The sequence below is a fragment of the Schistocerca gregaria genome, chromosome 6, assembly GCF_023897955.1.
Source record: "Schistocerca gregaria isolate iqSchGreg1 chromosome 6, iqSchGreg1.2, whole genome shotgun sequence".
NCBI lineage: Eukaryota > Metazoa > Arthropoda > Insecta > Orthoptera > Acrididae > Schistocerca > Schistocerca gregaria.
This window is the reverse complement of record NC_064925.1, coordinates 144,055,818-144,078,479: the sequence shown is the minus strand read 5'-3', so window position 1 is coordinate 144,078,479 and position 22,662 is coordinate 144,055,818. Positions and strand designations below refer to the sequence as shown.

At 39.5% G+C, this 22,662-nt stretch overlaps 1 protein-coding gene across 1 annotated transcript in view; it reads left to right on the top strand.

Moving 5' to 3' along the window:
* Positions 1-22,662, top strand: part of LOC126278775 (serine/threonine-protein phosphatase 2A 65 kDa regulatory subunit A alpha isoform-like) — a 130,715-nt gene that overhangs the window by 2,197 nt on the left and 105,856 nt on the right. Inside the window, exons 2-4 of the mRNA XM_049979052.1 lie at positions 11,554-11,711; positions 11,800-11,958; positions 12,316-12,422. Coding sequence (XP_049835009.1) covers positions 11,554-11,711; positions 11,800-11,958; positions 12,316-12,422 — 424 coding nt within the window. The remainder of the gene's footprint in view (positions 1-11,553; positions 11,712-11,799; positions 11,959-12,315; positions 12,423-22,662) is intronic.

The following is a 22,662-nucleotide window of genomic DNA, read 5'->3' as shown; positions in this document are numbered from 1 at the left end:
AGTGAAGTCATTATTCTATGCCAAACAGAAATCAGTAATGAAAATTTCATAAACAGCTTACCATGAGACTGGACATCGATATTAATACTGCCACTGCACAAAAAGGGAAAGAAAACTGTTCGTAACTTTTATAGAGGTATCTCCCCCTTGCCAGTGACGTATAATTTCTTGGCTATGGAACTTTTAAAGGATACTGAAAGAATATCCGACACAAAGCTAGGAGAACATAGAGCAGGATTCAAAAATCATCTACAAATACTATGTCTATAGAAGATAAAAGAAATGAGGCAAATGAGAAACCTGAAATACTTGATAATTCTTGCATATTTTATTAAGGGATGTGACTCAAATGACAGAAATGTACTACCCAAAGGTATAATGAAATATGAATTCAATAATAAAACAACAGAAATGTTTAAAGGAACATTAACAAACAAAATCAGACAAGTAAGATTTGTGGGGGGACTTTCAAAACCTTTGGAAATAAAATCAAGATTAGTAGAGGAGGATGGTTTACCACTGCTCCTTTTTAACTGCACGTTAGAAAAAATATTTGAAATGGCACTGAGCGCTATGGGACTTAACATCTGAGGTCATCAGTCCCTTAGAACTTAGAACTACTTAAACCTAACTAACGTAAGGACATCACACACATCCATGCCCGAGGCAGGATTTGAACATGCGACCGTAGCAGTTGCGCGGTTCCGGAACTGAAGCGCCTAGAATCGCTCGGCCACAACGGCCGGCTGTGCCTTAGAGGAGCTGTATAAGAATGAAGGCATTCGTCTTACCAAACGTGTTCAACTAGGAAGAACCCCAAGTATAATCACCGTAGTAACTCTATATTTTGTAGATGATATGACACTAATTGCTGACTCACTGGATAGTGGCAAAGAACGTATCACACAAACTACAGAAACAAGGAGACACAATAGGTCGAAAACATCGTTTGAAAATACTCATTTCATAACAAATATCAATGAAGTCCCTCCAAATCTTAAAATCCTTACCAAGACAATATCTAAAACTAACTGTTTTAAATACCTTGGAGAATCTGTAACAAGCAACGCAAACGACAAGGTAGTCATAGAAATCAGAGTACATAAAACGCGAAAGACATTCCAAACGACAAAATAAAGAAAAAATAGAAAACAAATAATTGTTCCTGGAAGTGCAATCTAAGTCACTACGAAACAGTGGTAAGGCGTGAAGCACTGCATGCAAAAAAAAAAAAAAAAAAAAAAAACCTGAACTAATAATATTTGGGGCTCTCGAATAAAAGGAGCAAGTTGGAAGAAATATTATAAGGGAACTAATGAGACCTTTTATGTACATATGTAGATATGTACCGAATGGATAGTAACAAATTAACAAAGCAGAGTTTCAACTTACTAAATAACTGCAAATCCAAACCCATATGTTTCGCCGAAACTGTGAAAGATGTGAAAGACATACAAATTAGAAATTACACAATAAATAACAGAATACCTTTAAGATAAGCAACACAAAACCAGGATTTCAGGAAAGAATGAGGTCCGACAGAGAATGAAAGTATATGAAGAAAGAAAAGGAACGACACTTTCGAGAGATGATGGAACTCTAGAGAGCAATTAAAAATAAACACCAATAAGCAAGACCGAAGTCGATTTATCATATCTTCCAAAAACGTTACCCGAAAAAATAAATCAATAAAAAATGTTGATTAATGTTTTTTGTTTCTTCTGAACGGTGGGGACAGCAACTCTCTACCCCCACCACCACCGCTTACAGATTAGTCGATATAGGGGATCCCTACACAGAAGTCGCCAATGTTCCGATTAATTGGAACTCCAGCTACGTCTCCACCGTCCTAGATGAAATTGCCTGCCGTCTGCTGTGGAGAGACAACACGAGTTCTCTTCCACCCCAGCTTGGAATGAATAGCGCCCATCTGCGGACGTTAAGCCGTAGATGTCCTCTTTAGACATATTTGTTTTTGTTGCCTCCTCATTGGCAACAGCAGTGCCTAACATCGAGTGACCCAGCTTGTTAATGGTGTCCTGCTTGGGGTTGTGAACCCTCGTGCACTTCCATCAGTGCACGGAAGTGCTGAAAAAATAATTTGTGATCAAGTGCCCTATTTGTCATTCAGAAACCGCTGATGTGGCTGGCCAAAGGAAGGTTAGCTCTCATAGGTTGATGACTGCGTTGACTTCAGCCTATGTTGTTGCACACTTTTGGAAGAAGTTGTAACAAGGCTTAATTCCATACATGTCACATCAATATTTTTTGAAACATCAGTAATGAAGGACATATAAATTATTTTTTTGAAATTGTATTATTACAGTGCCTTCCTTAAATTACTGTAATTGCATTTTTGATTACTGACGAAACTGAAGAGACGAATATCCTTCATTTACTTTAAAGGCAGTTTTTGAAATAAAAGAGTTATGTAGTATTTTGAAGAAAGGAATTGAACCCACTTGAATCTGAACCTTCTACTCACTTACACCGTATCAAATTTACAATTATTGCTAAGCTTACTGATCAGTTCCTTAGAAAGGGTTGTTATGTCAGTATGTGTTTCGCGAGGGGTAGATGGATATTACCTCCACCTTCCCCGATTCATCTTTTTCTTTCACAATGTCAGACACGTAGATTTCTTACGTGTATTCGCAGTTGCTTTCTATACATTGGGCATTAATATGCTCAGAAAATGGTTGCACGTTTATTTCCACTACCCTCTTCAGCACATAGTATAGCGAAGCTCATAAACAAAATAAAGGCATATGTTACGAACACGAAAATAGGTGTTATATTCCAAGATAAAACGACAAGTTCGTAAGAGGCGACTGTTGATATTCTTGGTGATCTGTGCGACATTTGGTTAGTCTGAGGTACTTACCGCTAATTGTTAGTATTTTCGTTTAACCATTGTCCGTAAAGCCACGTAAACTGTACTTCTATCATGGCTGATGAGAACACCGAGTGAACACTGTTGGGAGCGTCTGCTATTGAAGTCGTGGAGGACTATCTTACGGCTGCCGGTGTGGCCGTGCGGTACTGGTCACCTCAGTCTGGAACCGCACGACCGCTACGTTCGCAGGTGCGAATCCTGCCTCGGGCATGGATGTATGTGATGTCCTTAGGTTAGTTAGGTTTCATTAGTTCTAAGTTCTAAGGGACTGATGACCACCGATCTTAAGTCCCATAGTGCTCAGAGCCATTTGAACCATTTTTTGACTGTGTTACGTAAGATACTGACGTTCGTGAAATACAACAATCACTTTCTAATAAATTTAGTTCATCTATTTTCTGGGCCATTGTCCCGTGTGTTTCAGGAACCTAAATTTCTACAGCATTAGATGAAAGAAGATGATACTAACGCTAAGCCCGAAATCTGAAACCAATGTACTTGCTACGAATGGAGAAAACTTCCAAGCTTGACGTGTCAGTTAATGTGATCGCATTAAGTGCATTCACTATGTCTGTAAATAGGTGCAAAAATGCTTTGGAAATACGAATGCGGTGGAAATTGCCTTTTGACGATCTAACTTCTTGTTGCGATCTACATTGCTGTCCCAAACAGTAACGACGGTGAATGGTCTGTAACAACTGAACTAAAAACACAATCCCTCCATTCCCGATCAGAGAAGCGAAGGCACCAACAATATGCATTGGCAGGAAACGACCTGCGACGTTGCCTAGAAACAGTCTGAGGCTTGCTAACGAAGAAAGCGATTTGCACGTAGCAAATTTTCTTCTTGCCTTGCCGGTGAAGACTCTTGTTGCGCAAGGTAAGCATCAAATACTTCTAGTTTCATTGTCTTCGTAAGTTGTCGATAGCTGTTTTCACTATTGCATCTCAGATACACGAGTCATCAGTCCGATATCGATGACGCACGATACGCAGTATATTCTTCTGTAGATAGCATGTAGTTAATTTTAATACAATTCTCAGGAAATAGCTACTACGAGACGTACATAGATAAGTGCAAATTTTACTATTACTTACTTACCTCTTAAAATAGTATTCGGTGACAATTCAGTGCAATGTTATGGTTCTGCGTGGAGTAAGATTCATAGGGCACACCACGCATTCCCGTCACATGTCTCGGCTTACGACGCAATGGGTGTATAGTGACATCAGTTAGCAAGACTTTAGCTCTGGACTAAGAAATGGAGTAAACAGATGTGGTAGCAGAGTCGAAGCTAATCCTGACGTTCCCTCTCGCATCATTGCGATCACGTCAATCGTTAAGAGCACTGCGTTAGTGGCACTCTATATTGTTTTCGGGTACGCTGTGAAAAGTCGTAGTCACGCTTTGTGGCAGCAGAGGCAGTTGTTGACGGAGTGATTTGTTTATTTTCGACTGCACATGTTTAAAAGAACATCTTGAGCTATTACTACTATGAAGTGTGGTCAATAAGTTACAACAGCTGCGACCAGATCTCACGAAGAAGGGCGGCTTCAGGGTTCTGTTGATGACAGGAGCCTCATTTATGGGCGCATTTGTAAGTGGTATTTCCACCGGGCTTTCGTCTCCGAGATATAAATATATAATTTTGCACAAGTACATTACATTTGCTACCTTACTTTTCTGAGTATTTCTGTTTGTTATGTATGTATGTTATTTAGTTTACCTTAATCATCTCGCCACAACTTTTTATTCACTTGAAACCCTACTTTCGCAATTTTTGTATCAGACAAGCTGCATCACTCTAAACATTCCTACGCTTATCACATCAAATTAGAATATTATAGGAATAAAATGAAATTGCGTTTTGGGACAATCATATAAATGAGGTAGTACCTATGGTCGTGACATATTATACTTGCACTACTTCTTGAAAACAGTTACTCAGTGTTTTTTCCTGTGTATTGTACTAGTATTTTGGGCAAACTAACAAACAGGAATAGAAGAATATATCTCACAGTGTTGCATTGTTATTGCAGCTTCTGAACATTCAGTAAAAAAGTAACAGCAAATTACTCGTACTTTTGAAAAGTAAGCTGTTTATTTTCCAAAATCGGAAAGAACTTTCGTATTTTACGCTGATTTGATAACATGAAAAACTAGTTTTGTGGTCATGAAGCGAACTCGCTTAAAGGAAGAAACCATCGAAGTTAAATGACACGCCACCCAATTCACAGGAAGGATACAAACAATTGCATTTCATTTGCGTGTGGGTCTCCGTTGAAACGAGATTCTTCGGTACAATTAACAACACAAATGCCCAAGGTGAAAAATTTTATAGTGGTCCCAGGCTCTGCAAGTGCAACACTACACATTTCCTTCAAATTCTGTAACATGTCATTCGAGGGTGTCGACGGATTTGAAGTCAGTGAAAAGCGTCTACATTGTGAAATACCGTTATTTGTATCTTGTAAATATAGGAGTAGGTGTTGATGATCTAGATCTCAGCTACCGGAAAATATTCGAAGTACAACTGAGCCGAACAATGGCCGTCGTTACAGCGATAGTGATATTTGAATGAATTGAGGAATCCCTAACTAACAGATGGCACTATAAAGCTTGTATATACTATATATCTATTTGTCTGTGTACAGAGGACATAAACGTCGACTTTCTAACGATGAACCCAGTGAAACGTAATCTACGACGGCATAAACATAACCATGCGGAAGACTTATGACCGACTTCGGAATGTGCATTTGCTATTCAGAGTGTGATTATTGTCGTATATTAATATGAATTCTGAGCACCGAACAGTGCTTTTGTTTGATAACCATCCAATATCCACAATGGTTTCATAATAAAGTAAACGACGTAATTTCACTATTTGCATGATCGAAAACACATCTCAGTACATGGGTTTAGATTGGTGTTTGTGTTTCCGCTGTGCTTCTTATAATACGACTATATGTCATATTTCCCGTAAAATTTCTTTTAAACCTAGCTGTGTGATTTTGGTACTAGCTCACTTAAATTAATTTTTCCCAACAAAATCTAGCGATGTGATTCCGGTGCCAGCGCTCTTAAATTTATTTTTCCAAACACAAGGGAAGAATAAGCTACACCATTTTGAAAGTCCATGTTATTGCCCAAGTAGCCTCCCACAAGACTAGTCATGGTAAATCTGCTATCAAGAGTCTCACTCGATCGGCCTCGCTTCTGAGCAGTGCTTACCATCGGTCGTCAACGTACAGCACTGTCTCGGTCCGGACCGGAGTGCTTCTAATTCTCAGCATCTATCTGCAAAATAAGGATGTTTGTTCACACCTTGTCATCAGAGACCTCATGCAAGAAATTATTTGTTTGCACTCAGACGGTCTTGGTGTGAGACGAGTTGTACGTGTAATAGAGATGGTGGCAGAGTATGGTTTGCTACGCTGTCTGCACTTTACGCACGTAGCCACTGAGTAATTGGTCAGGCGCGTTCCTGACTGCGCAGTGCTAAAAAGAGTTACAATTTTCGTTCGAATAGTTCGACTAAATTTTTATATCTTATTTAAAGCGACAGTCTCTGTCCGTTTGAAAACCATCGTTGACGATCGAAGACCCAAGCAAATAGGCACTAGTAAGAAACGACATGTCGGTACCTAGAAATAGTGTGAGGCTTGATAAGAAGAAACCGGTTTGCTCGTAGCAAATTTCTTCTTGCCTTTCCCGTGAAGTATCTTCTGGTGCGAGGTAAACATCAACGTTCCTCGTTTCATTGTCTACTTAAACTGTCAGATGCGAAGTATAATACAGTCTGATAGCACGCGACCAGATGACGACAGTCCTAAATTGGAAACGAAAGACACGTAGTTCTGAATACGCTTCTTCAGAACGCATGTAGATAGTTTACGATATAATTCAGACGATGCAGGTACAAAGCAGAAGTGTATCGGTCAGTGAAAATTTAACTATTGGTAACCACTATTTAAAATAGTACTGAATGATAATTCCCGTCGTATGTTGCGACATGCGATACGTTTTAGGCTTAGTGACGCCAGTCAGCATGATTTGAGCCGTTGACTAGGCAAAGGAGTGAAGAGATGCCGTTGACTAGGCAAAGTAGTACAGAGATGCGGTAGCCAAGACGAAGCCTTTGTAGACACCCTCCCTGACGTAGATGCGAACGCGTCTATCGTAAGATCTACTAACTTGTACTGAACTTTATTGGTCCTATTCTAGATATTGTTTGGAAACACGATATGAAAATATCATCGTGCTTTGTGGTTGAGGAGAAGGTTGTTGAGGTAGTGTTTCCTTCCCTTCTAAATGCGCATATTTAAAAGAATATCGTGAGACCGTAACGCCATTACAGAGTGACAGATAATCTTCATTTCGCAGCACCCAGCAAGTAGTACGATTCCTCTGTTTTCGTGATCACGAGAGACTCCTTTACTGTCGTCGATGGAAACTGTCTTCCGTCAGAATATAGTCTGTGATACATAGCTGTGTAAAGTTTTTCTAAGTGTATTACATCTCCCTCTTTATTTTCTTAATTTTTGTGTACGTTACGCACGTATGCCATTTAGTATCTCTTCATCATCACGTCTTTGCATTTTATCCACGTTAGTAAGACTTGCATAATTTTTTTTCTCACTAGGTGTCTGCTTCGATGTGAACATTCGCATCTAATCATGTGGTAAAATTTTAATAGCTCTAATTAGAATACATGAAAACTGAATTTTACGACTGAAATAAACGTTACGCAGTACAACAAAGCTGTATCGGTGGACTAAAATTCTCGCAGACATTGCTTCAGAGTCTTCCCGTGCAGTGTACTACTGTTTTATGTAAAATAAAAAAAAACTTACATATCTGTCTCTTATAGTATTATGGTAGCTGTAATATTTTACGGAGACTGATGAAAAATGTAACTCTCACTACTGTAATATTATTGCACCTGCGAAAAGTGAAATGTGAAAGTAAAACTTGAAACAGCTGTCCAGGGTTAAGCGCATATTATTTATATTTTGTAAGCATTTCATTACATTACTTCGATTCGATGTGTTCAAGAAGTAATTGTTTTGTTGATGAATCGAACTCACTTCCAGGAACGAATTGAAAACCTGTATGATTACGGATGTGCTACAATAATACTACTGTACCTTCGAAGAGGAGCAAATTTTTGGTGTTGTTGTGGTCTTCAGTCCAGAGACTGGTTGGATGCAGCTCTCCATGCTACTCTGTCGTGTGCAAGCTTCTTCATCTCCGAGTAACTACTGCAATCTACATAATTCTTAACAACTTTTTTCTCATCTTCAGAAACGCTTTCCTTGCCATCACCAGTCTACATTGTATCTCTACGTCGACGATCATCATTAATTTCGCTTCCCAAAGAGCGAGACTCATTTACTACTTTAAGTGTTTCATTTCCAAATCTAATTCCCTCAGCATCACCTGATTTAATTCCACTACATACCATTATCCAATTTTTGCTTTGGTTTGCATCACATTAATAATGAAAAATTGTAGTTTACCTTTACGAGTACGCCTACAAGAAAATAATGTTGTCCCATACAAAGCAAACCCAAGTGCTCTATAGCGAGTTAGCAACTCGTTGTGAACGTCGCGTGTTTCAGGGTTGGACCTGGATCCGCTGGCTTATAGGTTCCAAAGAAATACTTTACTAAACCCGACTTTGATTTGAGCAAACAAACTGTACTGAAGACATTTATCTCATCGACTATGTTCACCGTCCTGTGTATTACTTGCGTAGAGGAAGTGGAAATGAATGGTGGAAACCGAGAAGCGAAATAATCATTTTTTAAACCGTACAGAGTCTTGGTCGAACCTTTCAATAAAAAAAGCGAAAAAGCACATTGTTTTACAACAAACAGAAGAATAAGAGATTAGTAGCTTTGAAGCAACGTCAAAACAGAGAGCTCTGTCTATATAAAAATACATTGATTTCTCATCTCCTTACGGGAGGAAACTCAAGCAAAATAATTTAATTACTAGACCTCGACTAAATAATTATAATTGTGATCTAGTTGTCTCTTTTGGATGTAAACGGAATGACAGCAACTAAATTACGGAGAAAGTACCGATACGAGACTGCTATACTACTTTGAGTATGGGAAATCCTCACCCCAAATATTGCAGTTTATATCCAAGAATGAATTAAATGACACGGGAAAAATATTTCGCAACAGGAGAAAATACTGAAAGGAACTAAAAGAGCTGCGAGGCACTGTTGTTAGTGTATACCTGGTAGCAAAGAAATACAAATTCCATTATCTAGAATGTTCCTATGACATAACAAATCCCTGTATGAGAATGAAGCAACGGGTATATGACACCAGACCTATTTGTCTTGTACAACTTCGATGAAACTGGCTGATACCAGGGCTTTCGTCTCTGAATTCTAGAAGATTTGGTATCCAGTGGCTCTTGAAATAGAAGCTATATATGTCATGATTGGTAATGTTAAAAGCCTAGACCGACAAATAAAAGTAATATATGACACGTATTTCCAGTTGCGATGATGACAACCTTCAGCTATAGAATATAGAGTATGAAGTCAACGAAAGTCTATGCCGGACCAGGATTCGAACCGAATTTCTCGTTTATCGTGAGAGGTCGCCTTACATTGGGCTATCCGTGTACGACTCACGGCCATATCCAAACTTCCAGATGTCATCAACCACGTGTTAACGACCTGGAGTCCTACATGTATTTTGTATATTCCCACACTGGTCAGAAGTTGTACTTTGAAAGTCGCTTGTCCCGTATCAGCATAGTAACACGAACTTGCAAAGCCTGTGTCGTTCACGGATAGCCAAATGGTAAGGCGACCGCTTGTCACAGGCGGGAAATCTCGGTTCGAGTCTCGGTCCTGCAGAAATTCTCATTGTAGTCATTTGTTCTACAGCTGACGGTTGTTATCATTCGCAATTGCAAATACATTTAATATATTTCATAAAGGGCGTAGTCGGAATGACACAGGCATGCAATATCTTAATTAAAAGTAAAGCTGTCTGTGATGAACAGCGCTTTGCTTGAAACACGATCCACTGAAGTCTGTGCATTACGGTTGTCACTCTGTTTACGCTGACTAAATAAATAGTCGACGAAAACGGCAGAACTTCGAAAATATATTCTGAATTGCTTCATTTACTACAAGTTACGAATAACGCCGAATGACAAAAGTAATCAAAAATTAATCACAACAGCTTCGGAAATGGTCCTCTTCCAGTATCTCAGATACTCTTGCTTTGCTACCAGTATCTACGAGTCGCGCACCGTTAGAAAGTAGGTGACAATGTCCTTTGCGTTTAACAGATGTTTCGGAGCTTGTTCCGGAGTTTGCTGTGCAGAAAAGGAGGGTGCTGCCTCTGGGTGTTCCTCAGGCGTAGGCAGCCCTTCTATGAGGATGACGATGACGAGATCATCTGCGACCCGGGAATGAACATCGCGATGTCGCATTGGTGCGGTGCCTCGCTCCCTCAAGAGGTACGTCACACCACTAGCGCAACCACAGTCACACTGCAATTACCGTCGTCAGTCACACATTACATTAAGATCACGTTTGCTGTAAGAGGCAGTCTATTGTCTGTCGTATTCGTATTTTTAAATCAGAAATTAAAATTAAATTCAGAAGTAAGTATTTGCTAAAATATATCTCGCATTATACTCTCATATTTGAATATTCCGAAAATGTGGGCCATGGTACAGTCCTCACACTGCCCCACATCTTAGAGTTCCTGATAAACGGTAGGGCGGACGTCCACAATAATTGTCATAGAAAGATCACACACGATAATTAAATGTCTTCACTACGATTTCTTAGAACCAGGTGATCTCTCACCGTTACTTTATGAGAGAGTCCATGGGAATTACAGAGCTCCCTGACTCACATATTTAGAAATTTGTAAGATAATGGAGCAATTTACATCGAAATGTAACAAAGAATCATGACTGTCTGAATACAGTAACAGAATTTCGGAAATCCAGTAGGCATCTGGGACCATGATAATGCATAAATGTGCCAAACAGCTCATTCCCTTTAACAACAATGATTTAGGTCAACATGCTCTTAGCACATATACTTTCGTAACCCTTCGGAAACAGTCTATAAACACGTTGTGGAACACGTTAAGGCCTACCAAAACTAACATTAGAACAAATTCTCACTAAACTCGGTACTCAATTTGGTGTTCTAAAGACCACGTTGGTTTGCTTTGTAAATGACAGCATTTTACGAGAGTCTGAAATTTACCAGGATTACTTATAGATGTTGCCAAACGTTCTGTTTTTCAGTGTTCCTTTTTCTTAACGTCCCGTTTCTTTTTCAGGCTCCCACTTGTTATGAGTGTGCTCTTGGAGAAGTATACGAGCACAAATCAACCACCAGTTACGGTGCTGACGTAACTCATCCGGACTATCGGGACACAGTTGCGAATATAGAAAAGCTAATGGCAGAAGAAAGGAGTACGTCACGGCTGTTGGCGTGCACGAATCTATGCGCCATTTATGGACAAGTTACTCCCACAGTAAAAGGTAATTAATCAAATCTACTGAACTGCATACTTGATGCTTATTGGAAAAGAAACATCTGCAGCCAACTATCATACAGGAACGAAGTTGATGTTCGTGTTTTGTTTGATTGCAGAGTACCTAGGTGAACTGTTTCATCGTCTGTGTGAGGATGAAGATATGCTAGTGCGAAGACTGGCACTGTCCATGTTGCCTGCTATAGCTGAAGAAGCTGATGTCCAGTTTTATGCCTCTCATGTAGTACCCATTTTCGAGAAGGCCCTGGAAGATAAGGTACATAGAGAGAATTTCTTATCCACTTACGCTCTTTATGTAATATACGCAGCAAATCAGTTTTTACAACTTTCGTTTATTTTTACAGATTGGTCTTCACTTGGAGGCGACACAGGCTTTAATCGCTTTGTTTAAATCTAAGAAATTATCTGATGCTGCACACAGGCATCTTCTGCCAGTTCTGTATAAATACGCTGAGGATCAATATTGGCAAGTTCGGTTCTTAATTGCCAACACCATTAATGATGTAAGTATGTTAAATATGCGATTTTATTAGTGTTGGATACGTACTCATCGTTTATATAATATTTCTTAGTATTACTAAGAGACACTCGTAACCGAATTGTTACCTTACAAATATTCAAATTCAGTGCAGGTAGACCTTCTCAGATACGTAGTGCACGGAGTGAAGTTGTGATAGTTGAAAGAAGGAAGCGTATTTCTTTCCATTTGGAGTAGTTTGTATATGAACTGACATTTTGGAAATATACCTGATACACAGAACATATTACAATTTTGTTATCACCGTTTATCTCGTTAGCTCGTAAATGATCCGTTTATCAAATTACGTGATTACTATAATATTGTTTTTCTTTTTTTATAGATTCACAACTCTGTGAATTCACTTATCTTGAAATCAAGCTGCTTCTCACTGATGCTGAAGTTCTCAACGGACCCAGAGACACGAGTGCGATCTGCAGCAGATCGCAGGTATCAAGGATGTTTCAACTATTTGACGACATCAAGTGAGGTGTAGATGCCCTAAACTTCATATTGGCACACTCTGTGATGTTTCCTAGTTAATGTCACATCAGAGCCTTTATTTCTGGGCCCATTTTACTAAACTACAAGTGAACAATTCAAATTCTTTATTCTGCACCTTTTCGGCAATAAAATCCGTTTTAAAGATCTTCATAACAATGTTTTATTTTAGAATGTAGCAGCAGTTGCCAATCCATGATTGATAACATGTGAGACAAAATTCTCCTGTTCATTTAATTATCAGCACTTTTGAAAAATTATTTTATTTTAGGTCAATTGCACTGATACATTTCCAATACGAATTACATCTAAATTTTTCTTCCATTTCAAAAACAACGGCTACACATAAACCAGCCAAATAACCAAACACACATACATACACACACACACACACACACACACACACACACACACACACACACACACACACACACAAAATGTCTGGCAACTATTAGATGTTTCTACCATGACATAAAAGGTAAAAGATGAAAAAATATGCAAGTACTGGCATCAGCATTTCCATTTATGTGATACATATTAATACAGCTTCGCCGTCAGCTGCTGTGGAACGTTTCTAAATTATGAATCAAGACAGAGAATATACACAAAAGCTTGTGTATTGTTGGTATTACATATCACTAATACAAAATATGATGAGAAGACAGGAAAGAGTTAAATGCTATAAAATGCAATACCAGGATGGTGTTCACATATTGCACGAAAGTAGTACCAATACAATTAAATTTTTGACAGCCGCTGACGATGTAACTATATAAATATATCTTTCTTGAAACATATTGCAGCTGTGGAGGGCCAAAGTATGAAAATATTCTTAGGTTTATACATCATGAGGTACAAAATTCAGAGTTCTCGTGACCGCAGACACATAATATGTGTAAAAGACAAATGGTGCCTGGTCTTCGTAACAAAGCAAGACGAGCATACTTTTCAAATAATATGCCATGGAGTGCAAGTGCGCAAAAATACTTTTACTCATTTTTGTGGAAAATCCTCTTTCAGATTGTCATCAAACAACTTCCAGGCAGCTGCCTAGACACAGCAAAAAGGGAAGAATGGAAAGTCGGCTGCACTCCACGAGCCAAAATTTAGTGCATATATGCTAAACCGAGTAAACACATCTGTTGGAAGCCAAAGGCAAAAGGATACGTTCTGTCCGTTTTTATAATTGAGCAAGAACACAGTTGTTTGATGTACTGTAAAAATTAGACATATTTAACGAGAAGTAGTAAGAAAGAAGACCACACAGGAAAGTGACGAGCGGTTCTTACAAAGCAACTCACAGTACATGACTGAACCGAGTTTTACGATGTTGTAGCTGTAAATAACAGAACCCACTGAAATGTAATAAACGCTTCATGTGAATGAAGCAAAGTTACGAGTACATCACATCCCCTTTTGCTTCATAAAATTGTATCCCATATACTCGAATGAAATGAGATGATTTCAGAGTCGTTACTGGTCTCATACACATACTGTTATCTGTATATGGACTGAAGCGGTGAGTAAAAAGATTTGTACCAAGGTCACGGTTCGAACTCTGGTTTCCTGATTAACAGGCGCGTGCGCAGGCGACTAAGCCGCTGGGCACAGTGATTCGCACAGCTGCAAGGTATTCGGATCGAGAATGGAGGCATGCCAGTGTAATCCGTGCTGTTATGCCAACTGCTGTGTCAACGTGCCTTCGTACGTGGGAGACCTGGGATCAGTTCCTCTCCTAGGTACAAATATTTACTCGCCGGTTCAATCTTTATAAATAAAAACAACTTGTTCCCCAATTGCACGTTTGTTTCATAGCTGTATATACGACTACACATTCGATTCTGAAGAAAGTAAATGGGACACATAATTCATTTCTTTCGTAACATATTGTTTCGTATCACAACTCGACGATGAAATATGTTTTTCCACATTGGTTTTAGCTACTGTGATACATATCTTTCTGGTGCAGCAGCATAAAGATTGACACTTTTTAGTGAAAAACGTGCTCTCTGCCTGTTTTACGTTTGGTTCATTTTTGGAGAAGTGTTGCAGTGTAATAAATGCAGCTAACGCGACGAAACTGTTTTTTCAATTTGAAAGTCTCATCTCAATACAGGTATTTTACTCGATCGTGGACGCTAACGGCTCTTCGCGCATGTATCCTTCAGCTCAATAGTCGGCAGTTCGTGCAAGTTGTGGCACATTTCTCAAATTTGTGTTAGCGATTTATTGTTGTAATTATTGCGGGGAGAAAATGATAAAGAATACTATATTTTGCACCACCAGTTACAAAAGGAAATCAGAAAAATATCTCAAATTTGGGAGAATTCTTGATGAGCGTTTGGTCAGAATAGTTATAAAGCAGCATTTATTAAATGAATATGAGTCATACAGTTTTACATCAGTCTTATCGAATTACATTCTCTACGTCTGAAGATCTTGGCTTCAGCTGTGTTAGGTTCAAAATGTTCAAATGTGTGTCAAATCTTATTGGACTTAACTGCTAAGGTCTTCAAACGCTAAGTTTAGACACTACTTAACCTCAATTATCCTAAGGGCAAACGCACACACCCATGGCTGAGGGAGGTCTCGAACCTCCGCCGGGACCATCCGCACAGTCCATGACCACCCATTCTCCTATGAATGTATCCATCGAAGTTACAGGAGCGTGCGAGTAGTCTTGTCATACGCCATGCTTAAAAATAGTTTCCTCTTGATGTTCTCCATACCTGATCGCAGTCACCTCCTTTCTATACACACGCTGCATTACTCTTTCGCCCTTCTACTTTATGCCAGTCTCTCTCTCAGCATCTTAAAACCTGTTGCCAGTCTACTCTGTAGAATGCCTTTTCGGTTGGATGATGGCAATTTGTGTGTTTCGGCCCTTCTTTAGTTTGTTCTCAAGAGTTCATCATGAGCTGGGTATTCTGCTTCTTCTAAAGGCAAATAGGTCATCTCTGTGTGAAAATGATAGAGATGAAGATCTTCGAGGCAAACTGAGGGTCATATATTGCTCCCATGTCTTTGCAGTTGCTTTCATTTGTATTGGTACTGCAATACATTTTCTTAAGTCTGTTAGTTGCTCCCTGCTTTCGTATACAGCTTGCTTGAGATGGAACAGTTCTTTAAGTAGCTGTTCTCCAGCAGCCTCCATGAGTTCTGCTGGTAGATCACCAACTCCAATGGCTTTCCCAGGTTTTAGCTGCATGATTGCAAGTTTGAACTCACAGCGCAAGATGTAGTCTCCCACTTCTTCCAAATCAATTTCCTCAAAATTCTCCAGTTCCAGGTTTTCAGTTATTCAAGATATTTTTACATATTTTTACCATATCTCTCTGCTCATATAATAATATATTACACTGCAATTTATCCGTCTGTTTCCAAAGAAATGGTTAACTGATTTGTAGGCAGACTCCAGCTATCCTGTCTTGATCATTTCTATCACCTCTTTGCATCGGTCCTCCAAGAATAGTTGTTTAGCCTTTTCTTACTTCTCACTGGTTTCATTCCTGAATGAATGATGGTTATTATACATAAATAAAATATATTCTTATACATACCTTCCACCCCCCCCCCCCCCCCAACCCCCCGTGAACCATGGACCTTGCCGTTGTTGGGGAGGATTGCGTGCCTCAGCGATACAGATAGCCGTACCGTAGGTGCAACCACAACGGAGGGGTATCTATTGAGAGGCATTGTAACAATAACCAAAACAGCCTTGCTGTGCTGGTACTGCGAACAGCTGAAAGCAAAGGGAAACTACAGCCGTAATTTTTCCAGAGAACATACACCTTTACTGTGTGATTAAATGATGATGGCGTCCTCTTAGGTAAAATATTCCGGAGGTAAAATAGTCCCCTATTCGGATCTCCGGGCGGGGACTACTCAAGAGGACGTAATTATCAGGAGGAAGAAAACTGGCATTCTACGGATCGGAGCGTGGAATGTCAGATCCCTTAATCGGGCAGGTAGGTTAGAAAATTTAAAAAGGGAAATGAATATTTTAAAGTTTGATATAGTGAGAATTAGTGAAGTTCGGTGGCAGGAGGAACAAGACTTCTGGTAAGGTGAATACAGGGTTATAAATACAAAATCAAATAGGGGTAATTCAGGAGTAGGTTTAATAATGAATAAAAAAATAGGAGTGAGGGTAAGCTACTACAAACAGCAAAGTGAAAGCATTATTGTGGCAAAGATAGATACAAAGCACATGCCTACTACAGCAGTACAAGTTTATATGCCAACTAGCTATGCAGATGACGAGGAAATTGAAGAAACGTATGATGAGATAAAAGAAATTATTCAGATAGTGAAAGGAGACGAAAATGTAATAGTCATGGGTAACTGGAATTCGACTGTAGGGAAAGTGAGAGAAGGAAACATAGTAGGTGAATATGGATTGGGGTTAAGGAATGAAAGAGAAAGCCGTCTGGTAGAATTTTCCACACAGCATAAATTAATCATAGCTAACACTTGGTTCAAGAATCATAAAAGAAGGTTGTATACATGGAAGAATCCTGGAGATAATGACAGGTTTGAGATAGATTATATAATGGTAAGACAGAGATTTAGGAACCAGGTTTTAAATTGTAAGACATTTCCAGGGGCAGATGTGGACTCTGACCACAATCTATTGGTTATGACCTGTAGATTAAAACTGAAGAAACTGCAAGGTGGGAATTTAAGGACATGGGACCTGGATAAACTGAAAGAACCAGAGGTTGTACAGAGTTTCAAGGAGAGCATAAGGGAGCAATTGACAGGAATGGGGGAAAGAAATACAATAGAAGAAGAACGGGTAGCTTTGAGGAATGAAGTAGTGAAGGCAGCAGAGGATCTAGTAGGTAAAAAGACGAGGGCTAGTAGAAATGCTTGGGTAACAGAAGAAATATTGAATTTAATTCATGAAAGGAGAAAATATACAAATGCTGTAAATGAAGCAGGCAAAAAGGAATACAAACGTCTCAAAAATGAGATCGACAGGGAAGTGCAAAATGACTAAGCAGGGATGCCTACAGGACAAATGTAAGGAAGTAGAGGCTTATCTCAGTAGGGGTAAGATAGATACTGCGTGCAGGAAAATTAAAGAGACCTTTGGAGAAAAGATAGCCACTTGTATGAATATCAAGAGCTCAGATGGAAACCTAGTTCTAAGCAAAGAAGGGAAAGCAGAAAGGTGGAAGGATATAGAGGGTCTTTACAAGGGCGATGTACTTCAGGAGAATATTATGGAAATGGAAGAGGATGTAGATGAAGATGAAATGGGAGATACAATACTGCGTGAAGAGTTTGACAGAGCGCTGAAAGACCTGAGTAGAAACAAGGCCCCCGGAGTAGACAACATTCCATTGGAACTACTGACGGCCTTGGGAGAGCCAGTCTTGACAAAACTCTACCAGCTGGTGAGCAAGATGTATGAGACAGGCGAAATACCCTCAGACTTCAAGAATAATATAATAATTCCAATACCAAAGAAAGCAGGTGTTGACAGATGTGAAAATTACCGAACTATCAGTTTAATAAGTCACAGCTGCCAAATACTAACGCGAACTCTATACAGACGAATGGAAAAACTAGTAGAAGCCGACCTCGGGGAAGATCAGTTTGGATTCCATAGAAATGTTGGAACACGTGAGGCAATACTGACCCTACGACGTATCTTAGAAGCTAGATTACGGAAGGGCAAACCTACGTTTCTAGCATTTGTAGACTTAGAGAAAGCTTTTGATAATGCTGACTGGAATACTCTCTTTCTAATACTATATGTGGCAGGGGTAAAATACAGGGAGCGAAAGGCTATTTACAATTTCTACAGAAACCAGATGGCTGTTATAAGAGTTGAGGGACATGAAAGGGAAGCAGTGTTTGGGAAGGGAGTGAGACAGGGCTGTAGTCTCTCCCCTATGTTATTCAATCGGTATATTGAGCAAGCAGTGAAGGAAACAAAAGAAATATTCGTAGTAGGTATTAAAGCCCATGGAGAAGAAATAAAAACTTTGAGGTTCGCCGGTAACATTGTAATTCTGACAGAGACAGCAAAGGACTTGGAAGAGCAGTTGAACGGAATGGATAGTGTCTTGAAAGGAGGATATAAGATGATCATCAACAAAAGCAAAACGAGGATAATGGAATGTTGTCGAATTAATTCGGTTGATGCTGAGGATATTAAATTAAGAAGTGAGACACTTAATGTAGTAAAGGAGTTTTGCCATTTGGGGAGCAAATTAACTGATGATGGTCAAAGTAGAGAGGATATAAAATGTAGACTGGCAATGGCAAGGAAAGCGTTTCTGAAGAAGAGAAATTTGTTAACATTGAGTATCTTTTTAAGTGTAAGGAAGTCATTTCTGAAAGTATTTTTATGGAGTGTAGCTATGTACGCAAGTGAATCGTGGACGATAAATAATTTGGACAAGAAGAGAATAGAAGCTTCAGAAATGTGGTGTTACAGAAGAATGCTGAAGATTAGACGGGTAGATCAAATAACTAATGAGGAGGTACTGAATTAAATGGGGGGAAAGGAGTTTGTGGAACAACTTGACTAGAAGAAGGGATCGGTTGGTAGGACATGTTCTGAGGCATCTAGGAATCACCAATTTAGTATTGGAGGGCAGCGTGGAGGGTAAAAATCGTAGAGGGAGACCAAGAGATGACTACACTAAGCAGATTCAGAAGGAAGTAGGATACAGTAGGTACTGGGAGATGAAGAAGCTTACACAGGATAGAGTAGCATGGAGAGCTGCATCAAACCAGTCTCAGGACTGAAGACCACAACAACAAACAACCTTCCACACACACACACACACACACACACACACACACACACACACACACACACACACACACCCCTCATTCTTCAGGTGGGCACCCTACGTCAAATGCTAAGTCCTGTTAATTATGGCACTAAGTTAGTACTACAACCAATGAATGACTCTGACTCAAATTAGTGCAAAGAGCGGACATAATCGACATGTATTGGCCGTAATAACAGACAGTATTTTGTCGCCTCGCCTTCACGTATCCCAACGAGGTGAAGAATACTGGCTGGGCACAGAAAAAGGACCTAACACTTCCGATGATGATGGAAGTGCCAGGTGGCAGAAATAGGAGAAGTCACACTATACTGGATCTTTCATTAACCTTTTGCCAAGGTAGATACCAAAACTACCGAAAGATTGCGTCATGTAGGACAATAGTAGAGGCACTGTGAAGTAAATGAATTTTTAGATTAGTGGTGTCATTAAACAGGAAATAGATTCATGTGTGGTCATCACAAGATCAAAAGCGACTATAAAGAGGTTTTCACTGCCGAGGAACATTACCAATTTATATTTAAACTGACCGATATGAGATGAACACCACTCGCCTAGATTTTAATTTTATATATTACTGTAGAGCAGCGGTATAGTTAAATAGACTTTAACAAAAGCTAAACCAAGCCAAAACTGAAAACATTAATCTTACAACAAATCACGAGCAGCTGTTCATTATATTTCTGTATAAAATTCATCTCAAAGGCAACTTGTGTGATGCACACTTGTGTATTGTCTGCATCTTACAACAACTAGGAAATTGGAAAGATATGAGCTAGCCTGGTACTAAAACTTCATCTCAATGGCTCCGTCTCTGGAATCACGTATCACGGAGTTACTTCCGTACCTGAAAACAGCATTTAAAATAAAAATTTCATATTGGGTGAATGCATCATATTCAGTCTCTCCACACACACACACACACACACACACACACACACACACACACACACGAAGGTAACGTGACTTAATCTGAAAAACACGAAACACCCAATGACGAAAATAGAGAGCAGGCCATCAACAACCTCACCATAATACATAACGAAGTCGCTTAAAACTATCCATTTCAATCTCACAAGACAGAGAGTGTGAACTAAACAAGTAAGCAGAACATCGCAGAAACGCGCGGAAGCAGGGAGCATCTATTTCTCCACTGCCCTTACTTCCACTTCAACCGATTCCGCCGCCCATCTCACCTATTGGCAAGCTCCCGTCAATGTTCAGGCTACTTCATACTCCATATACTCACAGTGTTTACTTGAAAATAAACTACCCTAGCGTATGCAGAACTGACTACTGATTCTTTGAGACATATGAGTGGACACTGACCCACAAATAACTACACTACGAAATATGTCTTACAGCAGAAGATTTTCACTATGCCTCTGTCTCTCTCTTGCCTCTCTCTCTCTCACTCTCCCTGTCTCTCTCTCTCTCTCTCTCTCTCTCTCTCTCTCTCTCTCTCTCTCTCTCTCTCTCTCTCTCTGTGTGTGTGTGTGTTTGTGTATGTGTTTGTGTGTGTGTGTGTGTGTGTGTGTGTGTGTGTGTGTGATGAATAACGAATATTTGAAAGCATACATTAGTAAGGATCAGAGGTCCTTTCATCCACAGTTTTTTAAGACAATAAACATTTCTTATATTTCTTAGCAACACTGGCAGGGGTATATCGATCTGAAGACTAAGCTTTTCGTTACCCAGTGAAACAGACATATTTTCGTATTTCATCGGCGAATTTCTTTTCCTTGAAATGCATCCACTGAATCTCAACGTGGAATTTTTTGTTCCAGAGATTATTTTTATTCTTTCGTTCCACTTTAGTGCCCTCCAGACGGTTGGTTACAGGTGTTTTGCCGTTATAGCTATATCCAATGACACACACAACCATAAAACAATCGAACAGTCTTTGATATCTTCGTCCGTCTGTGCGTAATATTTCACAATGATTTACATTCGTGCCCTACTGCCAGTCCTTCACCGTCAGTGAACTTTTAACCTTCCGTAATAGAGTTTTTAAAAGTAATACAAAAACATATGTGACTACAACGCTTTTTTCAGATATATCCGAAAGAAATTTTACATCTTTCCATTTGGTTACGAGGAGGACATGTTGAATTGTTTCAGCTACGAAGTTTTGAGGCCAGTCACAATTTTGGTCTTCCTCTCTATAATCTCGTATTCCTGTGACTAGACGAGAGTAAGGAGCTGTATCGAACATCTTCCGGACGTCCAAGAAACTTGGCTACGACTGTCCACGTCACCTTGTAGTTCATGGTGAGATTCATGGTGATTTTTTAACGCTCTCCGAAACAAGCGTAATCCGTGAACGTAGATAATATGCAACACGGCTATGTCTGAATTACAGGCATATATTTATGTTTATTTAGCTGCTGACATTTCTTGAAGCAGAAATTTGTCTTTCTCAAGCGAGCTACGGTAAAAAAGCGTAGTATGTGCTGCCAGTTTAAGTACCATAACAGTTACCTCATCGTTATGCAATAGCCGCGTTCAACTTACAGATCACAGCTAATCCTCTGATATTCGTGTCTTGCTTGTTCTCATACGAATTGAAGGAATCAAGACGAGAATGCTACTCCAGCTGACTAAATAAGATATGTCAGTGCAGGATCCCGGAATATCACCATCAGCGTCCTGTTTTGCCTCACAAACAGAGCATTGCCACCATTTCTAATCGCACAAGGCCTTACTATTTCCCATAAACGTCCTAAAACCTAGTTAATAAATTATTAACTCCGAAATTTGTCCTTCAGGATACAGCGCCTTTACTAAAAACGCTACTTTTATGCAGTTTATTATACTTACCATCTTCGAGACATGCGGAAAGAAGCAAAGCAGTCTTACGAAACACTCAGATTTTTAAGATGAGGACGGCAGCCACGAAATCCAGGAACGCTTGTTACTTGGCATAAAAACAATGCCTAACGCTGACAATATTTTACAGGGTAGAGAGATCAGAAAGATCAGTATAGCAAAGGCTATGGCGTTTCCTCTTTTGATGCGGGGATGTGATACCTGGACAATAATAAAAGGCGAGCGGCATACATTAGGTACCTTTGAATTGTTGTGTTGCTGGAAATTCTTTAAAGTTCCATGGACCGCAGAGAAATCGAGTATGTCAGGATGATAACAAATCCAGATTGTTCTTTGGAAGTTATAATACTGTAACAAGAACTGACACACTTTCAATACAATCTGAGAAACACGATTCGATTGAAAATACTTCAGCACTAGGGAAGGTCGATGGACCTACCTATGAAGAGAGGGCGACAAAAGATAAGAGGAATCGATTAAGTGATGGATATCAACCTGGAAAGTATGCTGAAAAAAGTACGGGGCAGAAGTGGGACCGGGCGTCATGG